The following is a 23,710-nucleotide window of genomic DNA, read 5'->3' as shown; positions in this document are numbered from 1 at the left end:
TATTAGCTGATTAGTATGGGACCATCTTTCCAGTAAGACATATGGATTGCTTAGATTCATAGGTATGAGTAAATTCCTTATATCATTAACCCAATTGTTTGGTTAAGGGAGTTCAGATTCTCAGTCACCCAGGACTATGTTCAAACAATCCTCAGTTTCTACAATCAATAACGTCCTTAGAGCTTGTGCAGAAAAAGCAAAATTTGACTAGAAATTGCCCTGGAATTTCCAACATGTTATTAGCATCCTATTTATATTGAGCTTTGCTCTCCCAATTCACTAAACTCCATTTTTTTCCCCGCCACTTTCAAGAATCAAATGTGAAAATTCTTTCTTTGGCATTCAATACCCTTCTACCATCCCACTGCAGTATTCTTACCACTCACATTCCACCCACATAGGTTCTCAGCAATCTGGTGATACTCTTTGCTATTTCTCAGGCAAAACTTGTCTCTCTTAATTTGTGCATTTTCACCGACTGTTCCCCATTCTTGGAATGTTCTCCCTCCTCATCTCTGCCTCAGGAGTTCTCTCACTTCCTACAAGTCTTAGTTCATCTTACTTTCTATAAGAATCCTTTTCTAGTTCTTCTGAGTTTTAATGTCTTCCCTCTGTTGATCATTTCCAATTTATTTTTTATATAGCATGTTCATACATAGCTTTTTGCACTTTGTCTTCCCAATAAACTGTTCTTTTCTTGACAGTAGGGACTGTTTTTTACCATTTTTGTATTCTCAGCACTTAGCATCATGACTGGTACTTGTATATTAACTTAGTTATTATTCCCTTTGAGTGTTCATTGGCAATAGAAAAAAACAATTTAATCTTGAAAATATCATGTATTCACTTTAAGTTGCATTGAGGAAACCTAATTAATTCAGAAACAATAAAAGCACAGTTTGATATTTGAAAAAATATGCTTACTTGCAAAACTAAATTTGTACCAGTTTTAGGCTTTTTCCTAGAAGTACAGTTGGAGCAGAAAAATTGTATAAAAATCATAAGCAAAGAATATATCCAGTCACACTAAAATTTTTTCTCTTCAAAAATGTAAATTTGCATTTGTCCCCATTTATAGATCGTTGAGGAATAACTAAGCTCTGAATTTTGGTAGCATAGACAACAGTTATTTAAGTAAAGGGAATTCTAATGAACTGTATATAACATTCAGCCAACTGTGTAAACATCTGTCTTCTCTCTCTTTACCACTCAGAAGTGAAAATCAATTTTAGAAATACCTAATATGATCTGAAATTGGAATTGTTCTTGTCTTATGCCTATTATAACAGCCTCATATTCAAGTAAGATTTACTGACTGGGAAGTTTGTAATAGAGGCCAGTAAACTTGAATTTTAGTTCTTTTATTTCTTGTTCTAATTAGTGGTGTGACTTTAGCAATCTATTTAACATCACTTTCCTCATCTTGGAAAGATTAACATTTTATGATGTCTTACTCTATGAATTATTTATGTAAAAATGACATAATATTTTGGGCAACCACCCCTGTGGTATACTCCAATAGAAACCTTCATCAAAAAATTGGGTTTTTTCATCCAAAATACCTGCCACGTAACTTGATGTACACAACAGCTACATTTCTAAAAAGTTGTATGAAATCAGTTTGGATTTTTGAGGAGAGGCAATTTTGGAACCTGTAATGTTCTTTTGAACAGTGATGTTTAGTAAAAATAGTGTTATTTTGGATTCATTTTCCTTTAAAAGCAATGTTACTTTATGCCAAGGGGTTGTCCACATTAAAAATATATATTAAAAAAAATTTTTAACTTAAGAAAAAGGAGTATTTCCAAATACACAACAGAATACAAAAAGGAGTTACCATATATGAAACTATGAATATTCATTTCATGCTTTTTGCTTTCTAAGCATATAACAAATTTTATGCAGTATTTTTTCTTTTTAAATTGATTTTTATTATCTCATTTTCTCTGCCATTTGTCTTCTCCATTAGGGTTTAAAAAACAAAGAAACAAACAAAATCCTTGTTACATGCATAGCCAAGCAAAACAAATTCTCTTATTGGCCATGTACAAAAATATATATTTCATTTTGCATATTTAGCCCATCATCCCTGTTATTAGAGTAGGTAGCATTCTTAATCACTATTCCTCTGAAATCATTATTGATCATTGCAGTGATCTTAGATCTTAAGCCTATTGTCATAGTTAAGTTGTTATAGTATAAATACTAAGCATAGTATATGTTTTTCTGACTTGACTTGACTCAGTTAATCTGCCTCAATTTATACAAGCATTCAGTTTTGATGAAACATTTACCTTTGTAATTTTTTTTGCAGCCCAAGTAATATGCATATATTTATGTAATTCAGTTAATTTATGTAATATAATTTGTTTAGTCATTTCCCTAGTTGATAAGTACTCTCTTGGTTTCCAGTTCTTTGTAGCCATAAATATTTTTGTATAAATGAGACTTTCCCCCTTTTCTTTGTCATCTTTGGGGTCTAGAAGTGGTATATCTGGGTCAAAGTATATGTACAATGTGTTAGCATTTTGGACTTAGTTCTAAATTGTTTTCCAGAATGGCTATACCTGTTCATATCTCCACCAGCAATGGATTAATTAATGTAACTGTTTTCCCTTTGCCCTTTCAGCATTTTTCCTTTTCCTTTTTCCCTCAATTTTACTAATCTAATGAATATTAACCTCAGAATTGCTTTAAGTGCCTTTCTCTAATTAGTGAATTGGATAATTTTTTCATATGACTATTAAAAAATGACTATTTCTTCTTTTGAGAACTGCTTATTGTGAAATGGCTTTTATTCTTAGAAATTCAAGTTAGTTCTATCTACTAATCCCACCTCCAGAGACCCCTGAGCGAAGAGCGGGCTCTTTGAACTAAACAATTACTAAGAGGCCAGGCACTGTGCAAACCTGGGGATACAAAAAGAGGCAAAAGACAGCTAGTCCATAATCTCAAGGATCTCACAATCTAATGGGGAAAGGGACAACATGCAAACATGTACAAAGTAAACTACTAGATAAATAAGAGATCCAGGAAAAGCACTATAACTGGAGGTATTGGGGAAGGTTTCCTTTAGAAGGTAAGATTTTAGTTGAGACTTAAAGGAAGCCAGGAGGTCAGTAATCCTCAGTTTGACACATACTGTATGTATCCAACCGACATTGTCATGGTTTTTTGTTTTTGTTTTTGTTTTTGTTTTTTTGTTTGTTTGTTTTTAATAGCTAGTATCTAGAGGAATTACAATACAGTAAGGGAAAGTCTGGAAGAGATGATTTAGGTTTTCACTTAATTTTGTTAATTCTTTCTTCTATCGCATGGATTGTCAAGAGTTGACAATCATGGATGCAAATAATTTTCAGTTAGCCAGTTGATCTTTACTAAATATTTAAAACACAACTGAACAGGGTTGTTTTTTTAAATTTCATTCTTTGATTTCCTGATTCATATTAATTATATGGCTTTTCTTTTTTAGTTCAAAGATATTTTATTTTCCCAAATACATGTAATTTTCAACATATGTTTTCCAAAATTATAAGATCCAAACTGTCTCCTTTCCGCCCCCCACTCAGAGATTGTAAGCAATTTGAAATATAGATCTTTTTCGATGAGTTTTTTTTTAACTTCAAGTACCATGAGCAATATCCATACTTTGTTAATGACAAATGGAGACACTTTTTTCTATATCTAAATTGTTTACTAATATGTAAAATTTTATTTATATTTTATATATTTAAATTTATAAATAAAATTAAAAATTAGTAATGTATTGCTCACCTGAAAATTTGGTGCAGTTCTGTGTACTGAAATTGTTTAAAGTTATTCGAAACCTTCAGAGGTTGTTTTTGGCACAACAATTGCAAAATATTTAATAGTGAAATAGAAACCAAGAATTCACTTTATTTGTCCAGTAAGAATTCTATTTTATTTGTAGAATAATTTTCATTTTCCTGGCTTGTAGAAATTTTCATTTTACTTGACTTCAAATAATTTGTATTATGGAAATATACACGTTTTGTGTGCTGTCAGCTACAGATTGAGTTCCAACTCAGAATTTGAAGCTAATTTAAGAAATCGATTCAATTGTAAGGATAGTGCCTTTTTACTCAGAATTCTATTTTTTTTTTCTCCTTGACTCTCTTAATTTTTCTAGTGGGATAAATAGAAATTACCTTTTGATAAGCTAAAGTAATAAAAGTGTTTTTTGTTGTTGTTTTTTTTTTTTTACTTTCACATACGTAGATCTTTGGGCCTCAGTAGCTTGTTGAGGTGGGAAGAACATATATTATTCCTATTTGCCTAGAAGAAGCAAGCTCAAAGTTTAAATGAACAATGTTCATAGTTTTTCATGACTGTTTCTAGAGGTCAAGCTGAGACTAGAATTTTAGTTCTTTGATACTTTATATTTCATTGAGCTGCCTATCCAAAACACAAAATATCCAGAAGGAACATAAACAGGTCCTGTATTTTACACTCTGCTGAGTGAACTGTTCAGAAAGAGAATATTTAATTAAATGTTAATACAACATGCAAATTATAGAAATATTTCCTAAAGGCAGAAAATTGAAGCACACTGCTACCTTCATTCACTAATTGAGCATTAAGTGCCTACTCTTGAGCCCTGCATGATGCTCTGCATTTGGTATACAAAGAAAAAAATAAAAGTTCAAACCCTCAAGGAATATATATTTTACTGAGGGAAACGAAATGAATGTAGTCATTTTTGTCATCCTTACTCATCCTCCCCAGTCTGATTCGTTTATACAAAGTAAACACAAAATAATTCCTGGAAAGGTGACAATTGAGGTGAACTCAAAAGGAAGGTTGTGATTTTATAAGAGATAGAAGTTAAATATATGATGCATGCCAGGCATGAGGGAGAGCTATGGCAAGCGAAGAATATTTGATTGTATTTGTGAGTCTCAAGTGAGTCTGTATACCAATACAAACAATTATCTGATTAGGGAAATTGCTTTTTGTTGCCAAGATAAATAATCCCAATACTGATTGTCAAAGTAGGTCATGGTATAGAATGAAAAAAGTATGTTATGTATGAACCCATACTATTTCCCAGTGCTCATAAGGAAGATGAGTTTCTTTTGCCATTGTTTAATTTCTTCTGAAAGGAACTTTATTTTTACATATGTGAGAGAAGTATTTAATACTCTGGTTCTTTAAGTGTGCTACTTACTTGTTTTGTGAAATCAGCTCATCCAAACAAACTAAAAGAAATGTTTACCAGTTATTATCCTTGCCAAACTAACTGCCAAGATCAGAGGTTGTCACCATCAGGCAAGGACTATGTTAGATATAATTCTGGTGACAAGAATTTTAATTCCCATTTTCACTGAATGGTCCACTATTTCTGAAAATTAATATTTTCATTTTTAAGTTGAGGAAACAATCTAACTTATTGACTAAAGTGAAGAACTTCCTTAATTCCTGTTACTTATGTATTTATTACCTTCAAAATGGTTGTGCATTGTTAAGCAGTTTATTTTAATTTATGTCAACTATATAAAATTTAGATTCTGGTTGTTTTAGGTTTGTTTTAAGTAAGTTGTTACTTTGGTTTATAAAGTCCTTTTTTTAAGCTGTTACTTTCTTTTTGCATTACTTTGATTTCTTTTTCCCACGTTTGTTTCACCTGTCTTCTATGATTTTTTTACTCCTGAGACTAATTTGCATTTTTCTTTGAAATTTTACATGTGGTTGCTTGAATCTCACCATTCGCTATTGACTCTGTGCCTTTCTTTTATGTCTCCATGGAAATTTTGTAGGGTTGGGTGTTTCTTTTGCTGTTTGCTCATTCTCCCAGCCTTTGTTTGCCTGTGGACTGGGAGTTTTGAAAGCTGATGATTCTGTCTCTCCTGCTGCTGGCATGCAGGTCTCAACATTGAGAGCTATTTTGCCCTGAGGCTAAGGGCTTCACCACCACTGTGGTGCAGGTTTGAAAGGGCCAAGTACTAAGGACTTCTGGGCATCACTGCTGGTTGGTGCCAGGGCCGGGACTAAAAGGGGTGTATCTGGGGTGCTATATTGGTGGTGGTGTAGGCAGGGTGCTGGGATCCCATAGTTGGCTTTTGTTTAGGCTCAGAACCTGGTGGGGAAGAGGGTAGTTGGCCAGCAATCTTCTATGTGCAGTTTTACTTCCAATTCTCCCTTATCCTGTGAAAATTGACTCCCTGCATGCAAGTTGCATTCAACAGGAAAGCCCCCTGACCCCATCATGCTGTTGGATTTTAATTCCTGTCATTTTGAGGCGTTTTTAAAAGATTGTTTTGGAAGGATCGACAGAGTGGTTTCAGCTTTCATTGCTCCTAAGCCACTATTTTGCCTCTGCTCTTGGTTTATGAAGCCCTAAAACCTACTTGTGGAAATTTTTTTTTCTTAGCTTAGGTTTTTTTTTTAAACCCTTATCTTCCATCTTAGAATCAATACTGTATATTGGTTCTAGGGCAGACTAGTGATAAGGACTAGGCAATGGGGGTTAAGTCACTTGCCCAGGGCCACACAACTAGGAAGTATCTGAGTCCAGATTTGAACACAGGACCTCCTATCTCTAGGTCTGGCTCTCAATCCACTGAACCATCTAGTTGCCCCCTCTAAGCTTAGGTTTTTAAAATTCTTTTCTCTGTTCTTGAAAAACATTTTTATGTCATCTATTCCTTTTCCATATAAGGTTATAATTATCTGTATTTTCTTTTTATCTTCATTTGTTTATGTGATCTCTATGTATATATGTATATCTATAAATGACCCCAAAATCTTAGTGTGGTACTAACTTAATACACACTAAGACTATTCAGTTACCTTGTATATATTTTCTTCCCCCTAATTTAGCAAGTATTCTGTGATTTATTTTGGTTACCCTAACTTGAACTTGGTCTTCCCATCTTTTTTTTTAACCTTTTAGTTTTTTTCTTTTAATTTTTTTCTGTAGTTACATGATTTTTGTTGTCTCCCTCCCCTCTTCCCTCTGCCCTCCTGGAATTGACAAGCAATTCCACTAAGTTATACATATATTGTCACTCAAAAGCTATTATTCATTTTTGTAATAGAGTAATCTTTTAAAAATCAAATCCCCAAATCATATTCCTTATAAATAAGTGAAAAATCATGTTTTCTTCTGGATTTCTACTCCCATAGTTCTTTTTCTGGATGTGGATAGCATTCCTTCTCATCAGTCCCTTAGAATTGCCCTGGATTATTGCATTGCTTTTAGTAGCAAAGTCTATTACATTTAATCATCCCACAGTGTTTCAGTTTCTCTGTATAAGGTTCTCTTGGTCCTGCTTATTTCACTCTGCATCAGTTTTTGTAGATCTTTTTCAAGTTCTTATAGAAATCCATCGATTCATCATTCCTTATAGCACAATAGTATTCCATCACTTCATATACCACAATTTTCAGCCACTCCCCAACTGAGAGACACCCCATCATTTTCCAATTTTTTTGCCACCACAAAAAGCACAGCTATAAACATTTTTGCATATATAGATCCTTTCCCTTTAGGATATAAACCTAGTAGTGGTATTACTGCATCAAAGGGAATTCATTATTTGAAAGCCCTTTCTAAATAATTCCATATTGCCTTCTAAAATGGTTGGATCAATTCACAATTCCACCAACAATGCATTAGTGTCCCAATTTTGCCACATCCCCTCCAACATTTATTATTTTCCTTTGCTATCATATTGGCCACTCTGCTTGGTATAAGATGGTTCCTCAGAGTTATTTTGATTTGCATTTCTCTAATCAGGAGAGATTCCAAACATTTTTTCATCTGATAATTAATAGTTCTGATTTCTTCATCTAAAAACTGACTATTCATATCCCTTGACCATTTGTCAATTGGGGAATGATTTCTTGTAAATTTGTCTATATCCCACTCTTGACCACACCTAATCCCAAATTCCTTGTGTGTTACCTAATGTTTCCTGTTACCCCATTCTGTACTAACAACCCTTATTATCTATTTTTATGTTCAGTAACATTAATTTCCAAAACTCCTTTTCTAGAAGAATTGTTTGTATTTCATACCCTTCCATACTTCTTTCTATTTCTAGGACATTCTAGATTTTATTCTCATATTTAATTCTTAATAGAAGCTATGGAGTGCAATGGAAAGACTTTTTTAACTCTAATCTGGGGTCTTTTTACATTTCCTCTTTCATCTCCTTACCCTCTTCTCTCATTTAACCTTTCTCAGTCACTTTTAGTCTTGTAGAATTTGATTTCCTGAATAATAAAAAATCCCCTAATAGAATTCATTGTTATACTCTCCCCTTGCCCAATTCCAGATAGTTTGAATTTTTCAGCCATTGTGCATGAATCATCATTTTAGACTGGTTATAATTTGGGTATAGATCCCTGAAACTGCCCAGGAAAGGTTATTTTCAAATTAATCACTGAATGTTAGACCATTGGGCTATATAAAAAATTACATGTTTTATTTCATTGCATGAAAATATTCCATGTAGCATATGTACAAAGGTATTAAGGATTTTTCCTCAGTTATTTAGGTTTTAGAAAAATGATTTTTGTTATAAAATGAGTTGTCTGTATTCTGAATTTATAGATTAATATATTTGTTTGTGAAGCCTTTAAGTAAAGCATAAGAGATGCAAGATTACTTTCAAAATAGTTATTTGAGTTTTATCACATTTGAAACTTTTCAAGAGGACCCTCTCTTTCCCCAGTAGCATTACTCTACATCCATTAGTTTAGAAGGTCATAAAACAGTAACAAGATACTTGAGAGAGTGCATAAGTTTAGGAAATTCAACACATAAAAATGTAATTTTTCTCTCTCTTTCTGTGTTTTTTTTTTATAGGGGCCCCTTCAGTGTTGTACGGCGATGTATCAACAGAGAAACTGGGCAACAATTTGCAGTAAAAATTGTTGATGTAGCCAAGTTCACATCAAGTCCAGGGCTAAGTACAGAAGGTAAGAGATGGATTTCAAGTAAGTTATTTGATGTCTCACTTTACTCCATCTCCAATATCCATTTGCCAAATAGTACCATCATCTGGGGGTTGGGAAACAGGGAGAGAGGAGTAGAGAAAAAGGAGAAGAAAGTTATTCGTGTTAAAGTGATTTTTAGGATTTAACATTTGAAAGATAATTATAGTAAGTTTACAGGAACTTTCAGAATATTTTTTAATGCTCCTAATATAACTGAATAGAAATAAAATAAAGTCTATAGGTCTGTTTTCTGCCCCCTTTTAAGTAATACTATGTAGTGGATGAAGGTGAGGAAAAAACAGATGCAAGGAGATGATATAATTGTAGACTTAGAGGAAACTCATATCTGTGACCTTCCCTCTTAAGATCTTGTACTTGATGGTTCAGCAGAGTTTGATGCAATTTGATCAGTGAGGGAAATAAGATACTTGATTGGGGAATTGCGGGACACAAAACTTAGGTTTCAGGTAATTGGTAATCAAAAGTTGGCCTCTCAAGCTGTTTCCTCCATGCACAAACCTTTTCATCTCTTATGTCTTTAGTAAATCCTATCATGCTAAAGATTAAAAGTTGATTTTGTTACCTATTGAAATCCTCGGCATAAATTTGCTATTGGGGGCCCATTTGAATATAAAGGTTTCCCATATTTTAAATAACAGATAAAATGTCCAGGTGAACACTGAATCCCCTTTCTCAAACTATTTTCAATTCCTTCCTCCTCCTGCTTGCAAGAGATAGTAATCAAGTTGAACAATTAGCGATAATCATGATGATGATGGTGCTGTGATGATGATGGCAGTAGTGATGCTGATGATGACAAATTGCAACCAGGCTAAAATGCAACATGCTCTTTGGTATCCAAAGCCCTTCATAATCACACCCACTCCACCTTCCAATTTTTTTACACCTTATTCCTCAATGGTTTCTCTTTGATCCAGTAACACTAGCCTTCTGGTTCTTTCCATGAACAAGACAGTCCCATCTCTTGATTCCAGGCATTTTCTCTGGTTGTCCCCCATTCCTGCAACACTCACCCTCCTCTACTCTGAACTCCCTGTCTCTCTTTAAGTCCCAGCTAAAATTCTACCTTGTAGTGGAAGCCTTCCCTGACCCTCTTAATTCCCTCTGCTATTTCCTTTTTATCATGTATACACCTTTCTTTGTAAATATTTGTTTACATGTTTTCTCCTTCATTAGACTGTGAACTCCTTGAGGGCATGTGGAGTAGAAATTTGTGGGGGGGAATTGCATCCCTTTTAATCACACAAATAATTAGAGGCCAGTATAAAATGAAGACAGAGAATGGCTTTATTACTTTCATGCAGTGGACAGGAATATTGCTCTCAAGTCAGAGACCCAAAGGCAATGCCCAAAGATACCAGTACATTTTCCAATATATATGAAATTAAAACAATACCCTCCACCTGTGCAAAAGAGCACTAATTAAAGGTATATGTCATTGAAGGTGAACCTATGGAATGGGTGCCAAAGATGGCATGCAGAGCCCTCTCTGTGGGCACATGGCCTCCTTCACCCCACCCAGGTCATTACTAGAAAGGCAGAGGGACTCAGGCAGAGCTGCTCCCCTCCCCCTCTCCATCATACCTGATGACATTTTTTCACAGCCCTGTCCCTCTGCCCAGCAGCCAGTGGGAGCACACAGGGGGTAAGGTGGGAGGCTCACAGACAGCAGAGCTGGAGGGGAGCAGAGTGCTTAGACCACTCCCCTCCCCTCTTTAACCTGGCTTAGGGCATTCATCACTTCACCCGTCCCTCTGCCCAGTAGTCCAATGGAAGCACTTCCTCCTTCCCCTGTGTTAAGGAAGAAGGGGAGCAGGTTGTACCTAGCACTTGGTGGGGTGGGGGCAGGACCTGGCACTGTCTCCAAAAGGTTTCGCCATCACTGGTCTATGTGAAAGACTAGGAGGGGGAAGGGTAAAAGGAGTACAAAGCTATAACCAGTTAAGCTAATGATTTAAACTTAACCTCTACAGGGATATTGATCCTAAAATACATTGAGGATAATACATTGATTTTCACTCCATACGATGGCAAGGACTATCTTTTGCCTCTTTTTTGTATCCCTAAGTTAGTGCTTAGCATAGTATTTGGCATGTTTGGTAAGTGTTTAATAAATGTTTATTAATTAATAATAGCCATTATAGCTACTTAGTATTTTATATCCCAGAGCACATTTGCAATCTTACAATTAATTTAAATTCATTCTTGCTGTTTTTACATTACCTATCTTTCCCTAGAAAACATTTATTTAATGCAAATTTTTTCAAATATGAAAAAAATTTGGTAAAACCAATCAATAGATTGACTACATCTCATAATATATATGTGGGAATTGTAGGATTTCCTCAGTTATTTACATATTCTGTATATCGTACCAAAAGTCTTTGCAGTGAATGGAAAGAGCTACTTTTCTCAGCTCTTTTCCAGGAGCAAGCTTAGTCATTATAATTATGCAGTGCTCAGTTTCGTTTTATTATTCTTTCTAGTGACATTCTTTATAGTCATGCATAGCTTTCCTATTTCTTCATATTTCACTCTGCATCACCTTTCATAAGTCTATTTCTCAGAAGTCTCTCTCTCACTCTCCCTCACCCCCTTTCTCTCTTCCACCCTCCCTCCTACCTTCCGTCTTAAAACTGATACTGTGTATGGGTTCCAAAACAGAAAATTGGTAAGGGCTTGGGCGGTGGAGGTTAAGTGACTTGCCCAGGGACATACAGTTAGAAAGTATCTGAGGCCTGATTTGAACTCAAGACCTCTTGCCCCTAGACTGAATTCACTGAGCCACTTAGCTGTCCCTATATGCTCATTATTTCTTAAGGTACAATAGTATTAAAAAAATTTTTTTTATATTCTAAACTTAACAAACACAATTGAACACACTATTTCCATAAATGGAGAACAGAAAGATTATTATGTATGAAACTACAAATCTTATCATATAATAATTTGCTTTTTTAATCACAAAACCTCTTCGTATTGCCCTCCACTCTGCTTCTTTCACCTAGACTCTGAATGACGATGTACTTTCTCTTAAATAAGGGCCAACCATTTTATATGTATGCTTTATATGGAATCTTCTGTGACAGATTACAACCCCTCTCCCAAAGTAGTTCTTGCCCTACTGCCTTAAAATATGCCAAACTCTCCCCACCTCAAAATACTTTTCACTACCCTTATCATCTCCTTAAGCTATTATCCTTTATATCGTCTCCCTTTCTCATGACTTTTCTTGCCTCTACTTCCCCCACTTGTCACTTCTCAACCCTTTACAATCTGACTTCCAACCTCACTCAGCTGAAATTGTTCTTCCCAAAGTCACCGGTGACCGAATCCAATAGTCTTTTCTCAGTGCTCATCTTCTTCAAGTCCATTTTCTACATGTTACACTGTTGTTCACCCTTTCCTACTGGATATTCTTTCCTTTCTGGGTTTTTGTGACAGCATTTTCATTTAGTTCTTCTGCCTGGCTATATATGCAGATCATCTTTATGCATTTTTACTTTTTCTTTATTTACTGATGATGTTTTCCCATGTTCATGAACATTTTTAGTGCTTGGTATGTGTAAGCCATATTGCTAACAATGAAGGATACAGACACAATTGAAATAGTCCCTGACCCCAAGGGGGGATGTGACATTCTGAATACAAAGGAAAGATCAAGAAAAACATTCTAGAATTATTTGAGGAGGGAATGAATACTCACAGTTAAAAGAGACCAAGATAGTTTGCATAGACTATTGAATGAGTTGTTTCATGAAGGAAACACAAAGAGAGAAGACTTTCTAGGTTGGGATGGTGGAATGCATCTTGGCAATAGAAGATGGCATATTGAGTTGAGGGAATAGATTGGTTAGAGTGCAAGAAATGCATTATGTGAAATAAGGCAAGAAATAAGGTAGGCTGGACTTAGACTTTGGAGAGGTTGAATTAGCCTTAAATAAGTCATCTTATGCTACCGCTACTCGGGAGTCACTAAAGATTTAAGAATAAAGGAGTAATAAGGTTAAGTCCACTTCATTTTACAGAAATCATCATGAACATTTATATAAGTATGATATTGTTTCTATTATGTTGGGCAGCAAAAGTAACCTTATTCTTCTAAGATATTTTATTCTTCTAAAGGTAAGATCAGGCATGAAACAAGGATGCCCATTATCACCTCTATTATTTAACATTGTACTAGAAACACTAGCAGTAGCAATTAGAGAAGAAAAAGAAATTGAAGGTATTAAAATAGGCAGTGAGGAGACTAAGCTATCACTCTTTGTAGATGATATGATGGTCTACTTAAAGAATCCTAGTGAATCAACTAAAAAGCTTGTAGAAATAATCAACAACTTTAGCAAAGTTGCAGGATACAAAATAAATGCATATTAATCATCAGCATTTCTATATATTTCCAATACATCACAGCAGCAAGAGGTAGAAAGAGAAACACCATTTAAAATCACCCTAGACAATATAAAATACTTGGGAATCTATCTACCAAAACAAACACAGCAATTATACGAAAACAACTACAAAACACTTTCCAAATAAATAAAACTGGATCTAAACAATTGGAAAGCTATTGATTGCTCATGGGTAGGACGAGCTAACATAATAAAAATGACCATTCTACCCAATTAATTTACCTATTTAGCGCCATACCTATCAAACTACCAAAAAACTTCTTTACTGAATTGGAAAAAACTATAACAAATTTTATTTGGAATAACAAAAGATCAAGAATATCAAGGAAAATAATGAAAAAAATGTGAAGGAAGGGGGCCTAGCAGTACCAGATATTAAACTATACTATAAAGCAGTAGTCATCAAAATAATATGGTACTGGCTAAGAGACAGAAGGGAGGATCAGTGGAATAGACTTGGGGTAAATGACATCAGCAAGACAGTGTATGATAAACCCAAAGAGCCCAACTTTTGGGACATGAATCCACTATTTGACAAAAACTGCTAGGAAATTTGGAAAACAGTATGGGAGAGATTAGGTTTAGATCAACATCTCACACCCTACACCAAGATAAATTCAGAATGGGTGAATGACTTGAATATAAAGAGGGAAACTATAAATAACTTAAGTGAACACAGAATAGTATACTTGTCATATCTCTGGGAAAGGAAAGATTTTAAAACCAAGCAAGAGTTAGAGAAAATTACAAAATGTAAATTAAATGGTTTTCATTATATTAAACTAAAAAGCTTTTGCACAAACAAAACAATGTAGTCAAAATCAGAAGGGAAACAACAAATTGGGAAAAAATCTTTATAACAAAAAACTCTGACAGAGGTCTAATTACTCAAATATACAAGGAGTTAAACCAATAGTATAAAAAATCAAGCCATTCCCCAATTGATAAATGGGCAAGAGACATGAATAGGCAATTTTCAGGTAAAGAAATCAAAAGTATCAATAAGCACATGAGAAAGTGTTCCAAATCTCTAATAATTAGAGAAATGCAAATCAAAACAACTCTGAGGTATCACCTCACACCTAGCAGATTGGCTAAAATGAAAGAAGGGGAGAATAATGAATGCTGGAGGGGATGTGGCAAAATTGGGACATTGATGCATTGCTGGTGGAGTTGTGAACTGATCCAACCATTTTGGATGGCAATTTGGAACTATGCTCAAGGGCTTATAAAAAAATGCCTGCCCTTTGATCCAGCCATACCATTGTTGGGTTTGTACTCCAAAAAGATCATTAATAAACAGACTTGTACGAAAATATTTATAGCTGCGCTTTTTGTGGTGGCAAAGAACTGGAAAAGGAGGGTATACCCTTCAATTGGGGAATGGCTGAACAAACTGTGGTATATGCTGGTGGTGGAATACTATTGTGCTCAAAGGAATAATAAACTGGAAGAGTTCCAGGTGAACTGGAAAGACCTCCAGGAATTGATGCAGAGCGAAAGGAGCAGAGCCAGAAGAACATTGTACACAGAGACCAATACAGTATGGTAAAATAGAATGTAATGGACTTCTGTACCAGCAGCAATGCAATGACACAGGACAATTCTGAGGGACTTATGGAAAAGAACGCTACCCACATTCAGAGGAAGGACTGCAGGAGAGGAAACATATAAGAAAAACAACTGCTTGAATGCATGGGTTGGGGTGGGCATGATTGGGGATGTAGACTTGAAACTACCACACCAATGCAGCTATCAAGAATTTGGAAATAGGTCTTGATCAATGACACATGTTAAAACCAGTGGAAATGTGCATTGGCATGGGTGGGGGACTTGTGGGGGGGTGAAGGGGAAAGTAGGAGCATGAATCATGTAACCATATTAAAAACAAATATTAATAAACGTTTAAAAAAAGAAAACAATATGGTACTAAGAGACAGAAGGGAGGATCAGTGGAACAGACTTGGGGTAAGTGACGTCAGCAAGACAGTATATGATAAACCCAAAGATAAAACCAACTTTTGGGACAAAAATCCACTATTTGACAAAAACTGTTGGGAAAATTGGAAAACAATATGGGAGAGATTAGGTTTAGATCAACATCTCACACCCTACACCAAGATAAATTCAGAATGTGTGAATGACTTGAATATAAAGAACAGGGGTCAGCAATGTATGGCTCTCAAGCCAATTAGGCTCTTTCTGCAGGAGCCATAAATTCAATTTTTTTTTTCAGGCACTGTTACAGGAGCGAGCACTGTGAGCACTGTATGGCTCTCACGAAATTACATTTTAAAAAATGTGACGTTTATGGCTCTCACAGCCAAAAAGGTTGTCGACCCCTGATAAAGAAGGAAAGTATAAGTAAATTAACTGAATACAGAATAGTATACCTGTCAAATCTCTGGGAAAGGAAAGATTTTAAAACCAAGCAAGAGTTAGAAAAAATTGCAAAATGTAAAATAAATAATTTTGATCATATTAAATTAAAAAGTTTTTGTACGAACAAAAACAGTGCAACCAAAATCAGAAGAGAAACAACAAACTGGGAACAAATCTTTATAACAAAAAACTCTGACAGAGGTCTAATTACTGGAATATACAAGGAGCTAAATCAATTGTATAAAAAATCAAGCCATTCCCCAATTGATAAATGGGCAAGGGACATGAATAGGTAATTTTCAGATAAAGAAATCAAAAGTATCAATAAGCACATGAGAAAGTGTTCTAAATCTCTAATAATTAGAGAAATGCAAATCAAAACAACTCTGAGGTATCATACACCTCACACCTAGCAGATTGGCTAAAATGAAAGAAGGGGAGAGTAATAAATGTTGGAGGGGATGTGGCAGAATTGGAGCATTGCTGGTGAAATTGTGAACTGATCCAACCATTCTGGATGGCAATTTGGAACTATGTCCAAAGAGCTCTAAAAGACTGCCTGCCCTTTGAATCCATACCATTGATGGGTTTGTACTCCAAAGACATCATAGATAAAAGGAGTTGTACAAAAATATTTATAGCTAGGCTTTTTATGGTGGCAAAAAACTGGAAAGCAAGGGTATGCTCTTCAACTGGGGAATGGCTGATCAAATTGTGCTATCTGCTGGTGATGGAATACTACCATGCTCAAAGGAATAAGAAACTGGAGGAATTCCATGTGAACTGGAATGACCTCCAGGAATTGATGCAGAGTGAAAGGAACAGAGACTGATACTCTGTGGTAAAATAGAATGTAATAGACTTCTCTACTAGCAGCAATGCAGTTACCCAGGACAATTCTGAGGGACTTATGGTAAAGAACGCTACCCACATTCAGAGAAAGAACTACAGGAGTGGAAACACAGAAGAAAAACAACTGCTTGAATACATGGGTTGTTGTGGACATGATTGGGGATGTAGACTCAAAATGACCACACCAATGCAACTATCAATAATATGGAAACAGGTCTTGATTGATCACACATGTTAAAATCAGTGGAAATGCACATCGGCTATGGGGGGAGGGCGAAGGGGAAAGTAAGAACATGATTTATGTAACCATGGAAAATTTTTCTAAAAAATAAATTTAAAAAAAAGGTATTTTTGCAATTAAGTTAGGAAATCCAGATTGTAGGAAGAAGCACGATCTATAGCAATTCAATTCTAACTTAAGATTCATATTATCACCTCCACATCTTATCTGTCCATATATGTACACATAATTTAACTAATTTAGATAAATATGATAAAAATTTGATTAAATTTCAAGATAAGATAAATACTAATTCTATATCAACAGTTTGTAACTAGTCTCATCTTTATAGTGCATTAAAGTTTGCAAAGCTTTTTTCTCCATGGTTGATGCTGATCATAATAATATTTTAGAAAGATTCATATAGTGGTAACATTGTATTAGTTTTGTGTTGCTAGTTTCCACATTTAAAGACATAAAATCATAGGATTTAGAGTAGGAAAAATCTTAGAGTTATCTAGGCCAGCCCTTAGTAGATGAGGAAACTGAGGCCTGAGATAAATTGAGGCATTAATTTATTAATCAAGTGTTAAATGACTTGAAGGGTTTTAATTAAAATGGTTATTTTTGGAATACAAAGAAAAAACTATGCAAAAAAAGATAGAAAAGGAATACTTATTTCTAATGGCCATGTGTGGCCCTCTATTAGGTATTAATTATAGGTTCATAGATTTAGAGCTGAAAGATGCCTTAGAGGCTATCTATTCTAACTCTCTTATTTACACATGAGTAAACTGAGACCTCTAGAGATGACATCCCTAAAATCACATAGGTAGTAAGGAAGAATAGCATTTTCTCTGACTTCAAATCCAGTACTATGAAAAGTAGTGCTAATAATAATAAGAAGAAAACAAAGATAACTCAGATTTTGAACCTTAGTGACTGGTTGTATCATTAACAGAAATAGTAAAAGTAGCAATGGAGGCGGGGGTTGCTTTTATATAAAAAATGGGTAGACTTTTATCATAAATTATTTTCATTATAGTCTCAAAATCCTTCAGCACCATCTTTTTTCCTGTAGTGATATTGTCAAGCACAAAAAGTATTGTTGAATGTGGTATGTTTAATAGTAATTCTAAAATTAATTTGTTTTTTATGGTGTTCATTCCATGTACTTGATATAGATCATTTTAAAATTATACCTATATAGAAATATTTTCAAAGTATGTTTGAAAAATGGCAAATCTGAGGAGTTGCCCTAATTTCTGTTCTTTCTATGTGGTATGTGAGAAATTTCACTTGTGCTGGGTTATGGGTGTTTGAAGTTCTAAAACATAATAATTAAGTGTAAGTTAATGTTCTCCTTCTTCTAGTCTTAATGTAAAGTGCTGAGCAGCATTTTCTTTGACCATACACTTGCTTAGTGGGGATTCCATTTTATTCAGATCATTTTGCTATGTAAATTTGTCCTTAGTTTGGACTAAAGTTCATTTTAATAGTTTGATGACTCATAAAGGAATCTGAGCCTACATGCCCTCAAAACAATTCTGCTATGTTACTTGGGATCCCAAGAGAGGCACAGTACCCTTAGGCCTGTGACTAGCTCAACAGTGAATATCTATAGTGTCCCTTGGGAGAATGTCTTAGAGTGATCTCAAGTGTCTCATCCTCTGCAATATATTGCTAGAGAAAACTCCCAAGGCATCTCTTTCTCTGAGTTATTTGAATCTTTATATATATGTACAAACATTCCTGTACATATAGAATTCAAGTAGACAAAATACTGCTCATCACTTTAGGTTAAGACCATAGGATATGGAATAATTTCTTTTGCCTATATTTAAACTTATTACTTCCTTATTATTTAAATATATTAGCTATATTTTAGAACTTCACAACATTTACAATATAACACAAGTGAAATTTATTACAAACCAAATAGAAGTAATAGGAATACCCGTGGGTGTGGGTGTGGGTGTGTTCATGTAAAGATCCATACAGATCCTGTCCCTAATATATACAAACACACATATTTATATATGCACACATTTTCCCGACCCCTTTCCTTCTTATCCTTTTATCTGTGTAATTTTTAAAAATTGCTTTTTTGTAGAGAATAGATTCATGAATTGTGTTTTATCTTTTATTAAATCAGATGTAATGATTTTATTCTTTAATGTACTCAGTTTATGAATTTTAAAACTATTCTTTTCTCTGTCATGTGTACCCAACACTTTAGTATGGGTGTATATCAGTACTTTGTTGTCATAAATTTCTTCTTCAGATTTTAAACATGGAGTTGAAATAAGGTGGGGTTTTAAATAATATCAGTATTTTCCTTTTGTATTTGTGTCAGATAAAATAGAATAATTTAATGTAACATTTTTAAAGCTTTTCTGGAGTGTTAGCATAGTACTTTAGAAAGAATTGTAACTATTGTAACATCTCACATGAGATTTGAATATTAAAAGTCACACACCATAAGAAAATTAGAAGATAAATTTAAGATGTTTAACTTTTACAACTATGGCTGAGAAGAACTTTTAAAAATATTTTTTTTCATGTCAATGTCACATAATATAGAGTTTGTCTCAGATATGGAAACACCTAGTTTAAAGTTCTGGCAGTGACATACTTGTTGGTTGTGTGACCCAGGATAGTATAACTTCATCTTTCAATACCTTGGGCAACTTTCTTAAGTCTATAAGTTGCTCAGCTAATACCTGCCAGCATAGGTAGAGAGTTCCTATTTGAGAGTTCCATATGCAAGTGAATTAACATCTGGTTTAAAAAACGTGTGTTGGGTTATTCAATGTGTATCTTTTGTATTTGTGTTACTTCATTTTCCAATATGTTCTTTTCCTATCCCATATATGGAGAGCCATCTCTTATAATAAAAGGGGGAAAAAGAAGGAAGAAAAAGGCACTAACTGATTCTATCAAACTTGACGATAGGTATGTCCAGTGTTCTACATATGGGGACGAGATTCCTTTTACTTTTTCAGGAGGGGAGAGGCATTCTCATCTTTTCTTGTGGACCAAGCTTGGCCATTATTTGTTATATAACATCGAAGTTTGCTTTATTAAGGGGATTTTGGTGGTTCTTAGCTTTTATGTTGTTTTAGTCATCATGTAATTGTTTTCCTTTTTCTACTGACTTCATTTTGCATTAATTCATATTTATTTTCCCATGCTTTTCTCTATCCTTCATATTCATTGCTTTTTTTAGTACAGTAATATTCCATTACTATTATAGACTAAATTTTACTTAACCATTCTTGAGTCTCTACATATAGGACCTTCATTTTGCAGTGCCAACATTATATTTCCCTGATAAAGGGGAGAACTCTTAACCAAAGAATAATGGATACCACAAAAAGATAAAGGAGAAAATTTCAATTATGTGAAATTAAAAAGCTTATCCCATCAGTACAGTTAAGATAAGAAGAGAAGCTATTTTGGGGAGGAAATATTTGTGTCAAATATAGTTGAGAAGGGCCTATCCAAGATATTCATGAGGGATTAATGCAAGCATATGAGAACAAGAGCCTTTCTCTGTTGGAATTTCTCAACTAGAAGGGAGTTGGTTCTATTTACAGTAAATATTTCAGTCATCAGTGAGTCTGCAAGACTGAAGGTCAAATAAAGTGAGTAGCTAAACTGAAAGGAAGAGATTTAATGTCTCACTACATAAGACTGATCCATAGTATCAATTCCAGCCTCTATAAGAAATGGTACTTGGTTATGTGGCTGTATGGCAGGACAGGGTTTAGTTTACACGGCCAGTTAGTGTCACAGTATTAATCTGTGGCATGTAACTGGACCAGTGGGGTGTTTGTTCAAGGAAAGCTGATTATTCGACTTGATTTAGGTCCTTATAATGAGATCCTCAACAGTTTGTTATGTTACCTGCTTGTTCTGCCAGGCTGTTTGTGTCCTGGCTTGTGATTTTTGCAGATGATCTGTTGAAAAACATCTCTCAGAAGAAAGAACAAGGTTACCATTGTGGTCAAACTGTTTCTAAAATGGAGTCCTTTTTCTTCCTCCACACAGTAGTAAAATAAATGGGCAAAGAATATGGACCAAAAGAATTACATACCGACAAAGAGGACTTTCCCTCACATGTAGCATAAGGGTATCATTGTGTGTCTCAAAGGGAAACACAATAAATACCTCTACCCTCTTTCCTCCCCGCTCCCCCAAACCCCACTTCTCCAAGAGAAGCTTTCCTTCCCATCAGGTGGGGGAACAGGAAGTTGAGACCAAAGGCTGATCACTCTACTCTCCTTGGAGAAAGAAAGCACCAGGCTTTATATTCATAGTTATATCTATAAATTTATTTTTATGTTTATATTTATATCTATCTGTTCTCTCAAGAATTAGTCCAGGAGATATATTGAAAGTCTGTCTTATTTAAAATATTTTTATGACTTTTTTATATCATAATTCTTTCCTTGTACCATGCCTCCTTCTCCCCAATATATATGCTCAGTTAAACAAAAACTAATTCAGCAGCTATATCTGTTAACCGCTATCACACCTGGTGTTATTTTTATTCACACTTTGGTTATTTTATATATTGGGTTAGGGATAGTATTGCTGTATAAGTTCATGAAAATCTTCCCTTGCTTCTCAGATTTACTTGTATTTGCTGTTTCTTAAGGAATTGTACAGTAGAACAGGAATATCCTGTTAAATTTATATTAGAGTTTGTTCAACCATTACTTAATTGAAATACATACACTTTTTGTATGGTTTTGTTTGGCTACTTTAGAAAATGCTTTTGTGACTATTGGTTTCAAGAATCATTGGACCACTTCTAAGCTCCCCAAGCAGTGTGGCTAACTTCCCAAAATCTCTTACAGAGCTTGCTTCAGCAGCATATATGCTAAAGATTCTCTTACACTGAATATTTCTGTCTTTTTATCTTTGCCAACTTGATGTGTATGAGGTAAAACCACAGAGGTGTTTATATTTTCATTTTCCTGGTTCATTATTTGAAAGTACTTCTCATATGATTACCAATGGTTTGCATGTCTTCTTTTGTAATTCATCTTTATGTAATCTGGCAACTTACATATTAGGAAATAACTCTTAGTCTGTTAAATCTCTTAATATATGGACCAGAGATGTAGAGCTAGAAGAGAAACCTTAGAGGTCATCTAGTACAATACCTGATTTTCATACATGAAGAAACCGAGACCCAAAGGTAAGAGACTTATATATCGATAGAGGTAGTAGTGTGTATACAGATTAGTAGTTTGTGTAGGTAGAGAGGTTTGACTTTTTATTTACCCTCTTCCATCAAAAGAGAGAGAATTTACATTGATTATTTTCTGTTTAATCTAAAAGTTTTTATTCCTGTTTAAATGTGCATATCACTTGGAGAGGGTAACACTTTATACTATTAAACCTTAATGATTCACACTGGTTTGAATGAGTTTTAGAGGCTTTCTCAAGAAAACATTTTGATAAGAAGGAGGAAGGAAAACTAGATGACCACAGCAACTGAAAGAGTACAAAGGAGTTTCACATTAGGGAAAAGGGAAGAAGATGGAGAGTCTCCTCATGATATTGGCAAACTTTATCTACTTCGTAGATACTTTTGAAGGTATATAATTCATTTATACATTGGCTCCACACATTAGATTTGCATTCCACCAAATCCTGTTTTATTTATTTGTTATCGTTCTAGTGCAAATTAATTAATGATAGTTAAGATTATGAAGGTAGTTTTATCTTCCTAATTTCTGTGCTTTTGCAGGCTTGGGCAAGTTACTTAACCTATCCTAACCCCAATCTCCTGAAGTAAAACAAAAAGATTAGTCTAAGTGACTTCTGAAGTTACTTCTAACCACTTCACCTATATTCTTATAATGCAAAGATTTCCCCTCCCACTCTACAACTTCACTCCTTCTAAGTAACCTGTTTTGTTATTTAAAAGCTTTGACATACTTAATAATCAGAGTTATTTTATCATTCATGACTTTTTCTAGCCTTTGATTAATAATTCTCTTTCTAGTCATAGTGAAGGACGGCATTCTTTTAATGCTTCTTCTCTGTGTGTGTTGTAACCTATTATGTTTAGATTATATATCTATTTAGATCCTATTCCAGTGTTTGGTATAAGATACTCATATAAATCTGTTCTCTGCCAAATTTTAGTTTTCCCAGTACTTCTTAGCCATTCCTTCTTTCAGTAGTTTTTGTACATGAGTTTATTAAACACAGGTCTCCTGTGTTTATATATTTACCTTGCTTGTCAATTCTATTACAATGATTCATTTTTCTGAATTTTTTAAAATGAGTGTCAAATAATTGAAAAAAAAATTAACATCATCTTTACTCCTCAAAAAACCCATCTGTTTCATGGTGTGGGGGTTGGGGTGGGGAGAGTCAGGAAACAGAATATCAGTAGAACACTATGTCTTATGGCATAAGCATTAGCCCATACCCATATCCCACACCCTGCACAGACATAAGAGGTATATATTCCACAACATTTTAATTATTTAATGTTCAGATGTTTATTATTTCTAAGTACCTTGTTATTGTTTACCTTGTTTTCTTGGTTCTCCTTTTCTGTACTTTACATCAGTTCATAAAATATTGCCATGTTTCTCTTAATCCTTTACATTTACCATTTTTGGAGCCAATATTCTATTACATCCATATACTAACTACACTTCATTTTGGTATTCCCAGTCAATAGGCAGCTATTTGATTCCATTTCTTTGCTATCATAAGAAGTGCTGCTACAAATATTTTCTGGTAGTTCAGTCCTTCTTTCCTTCCTTCCTTCCTTCCTTCCTTCCTTCCTTCCTTCCTTCCTTCCTTCCTTCCTTCCTTCCTTCCT

General features: G+C 34.5%; 1 protein-coding gene across 4 annotated transcripts in view; it reads left to right on the top strand.

Moving 5' to 3' along the window:
- The window catches only part of CASK (calcium/calmodulin dependent serine protein kinase), a 442,102-nt gene that overhangs the window by 115,634 nt on the left and 302,758 nt on the right, over positions 1–23,710 (top strand). For all 4 annotated transcript variants that reach the window (XM_044670183.1, XM_044670184.1, XM_044670182.1 and 1 more), the window contains exon 2: positions 8,834–8,946. In XM_044670183.1, coding sequence (XP_044526118.1) covers positions 8,834–8,946 — 113 coding nt within the window. The remainder of the gene's footprint in view (positions 1–8,833; positions 8,947–23,710) is intronic.

This window comes from Gracilinanus agilis, chromosome 3 (genome assembly GCF_016433145.1).
Source record: "Gracilinanus agilis isolate LMUSP501 chromosome 3, AgileGrace, whole genome shotgun sequence".
NCBI classification, from domain to species: domain Eukaryota; kingdom Metazoa; phylum Chordata; class Mammalia; order Didelphimorphia; family Didelphidae; genus Gracilinanus; species Gracilinanus agilis.
This window is presented reverse-complemented; position numbering and strand designations above follow the sequence as displayed.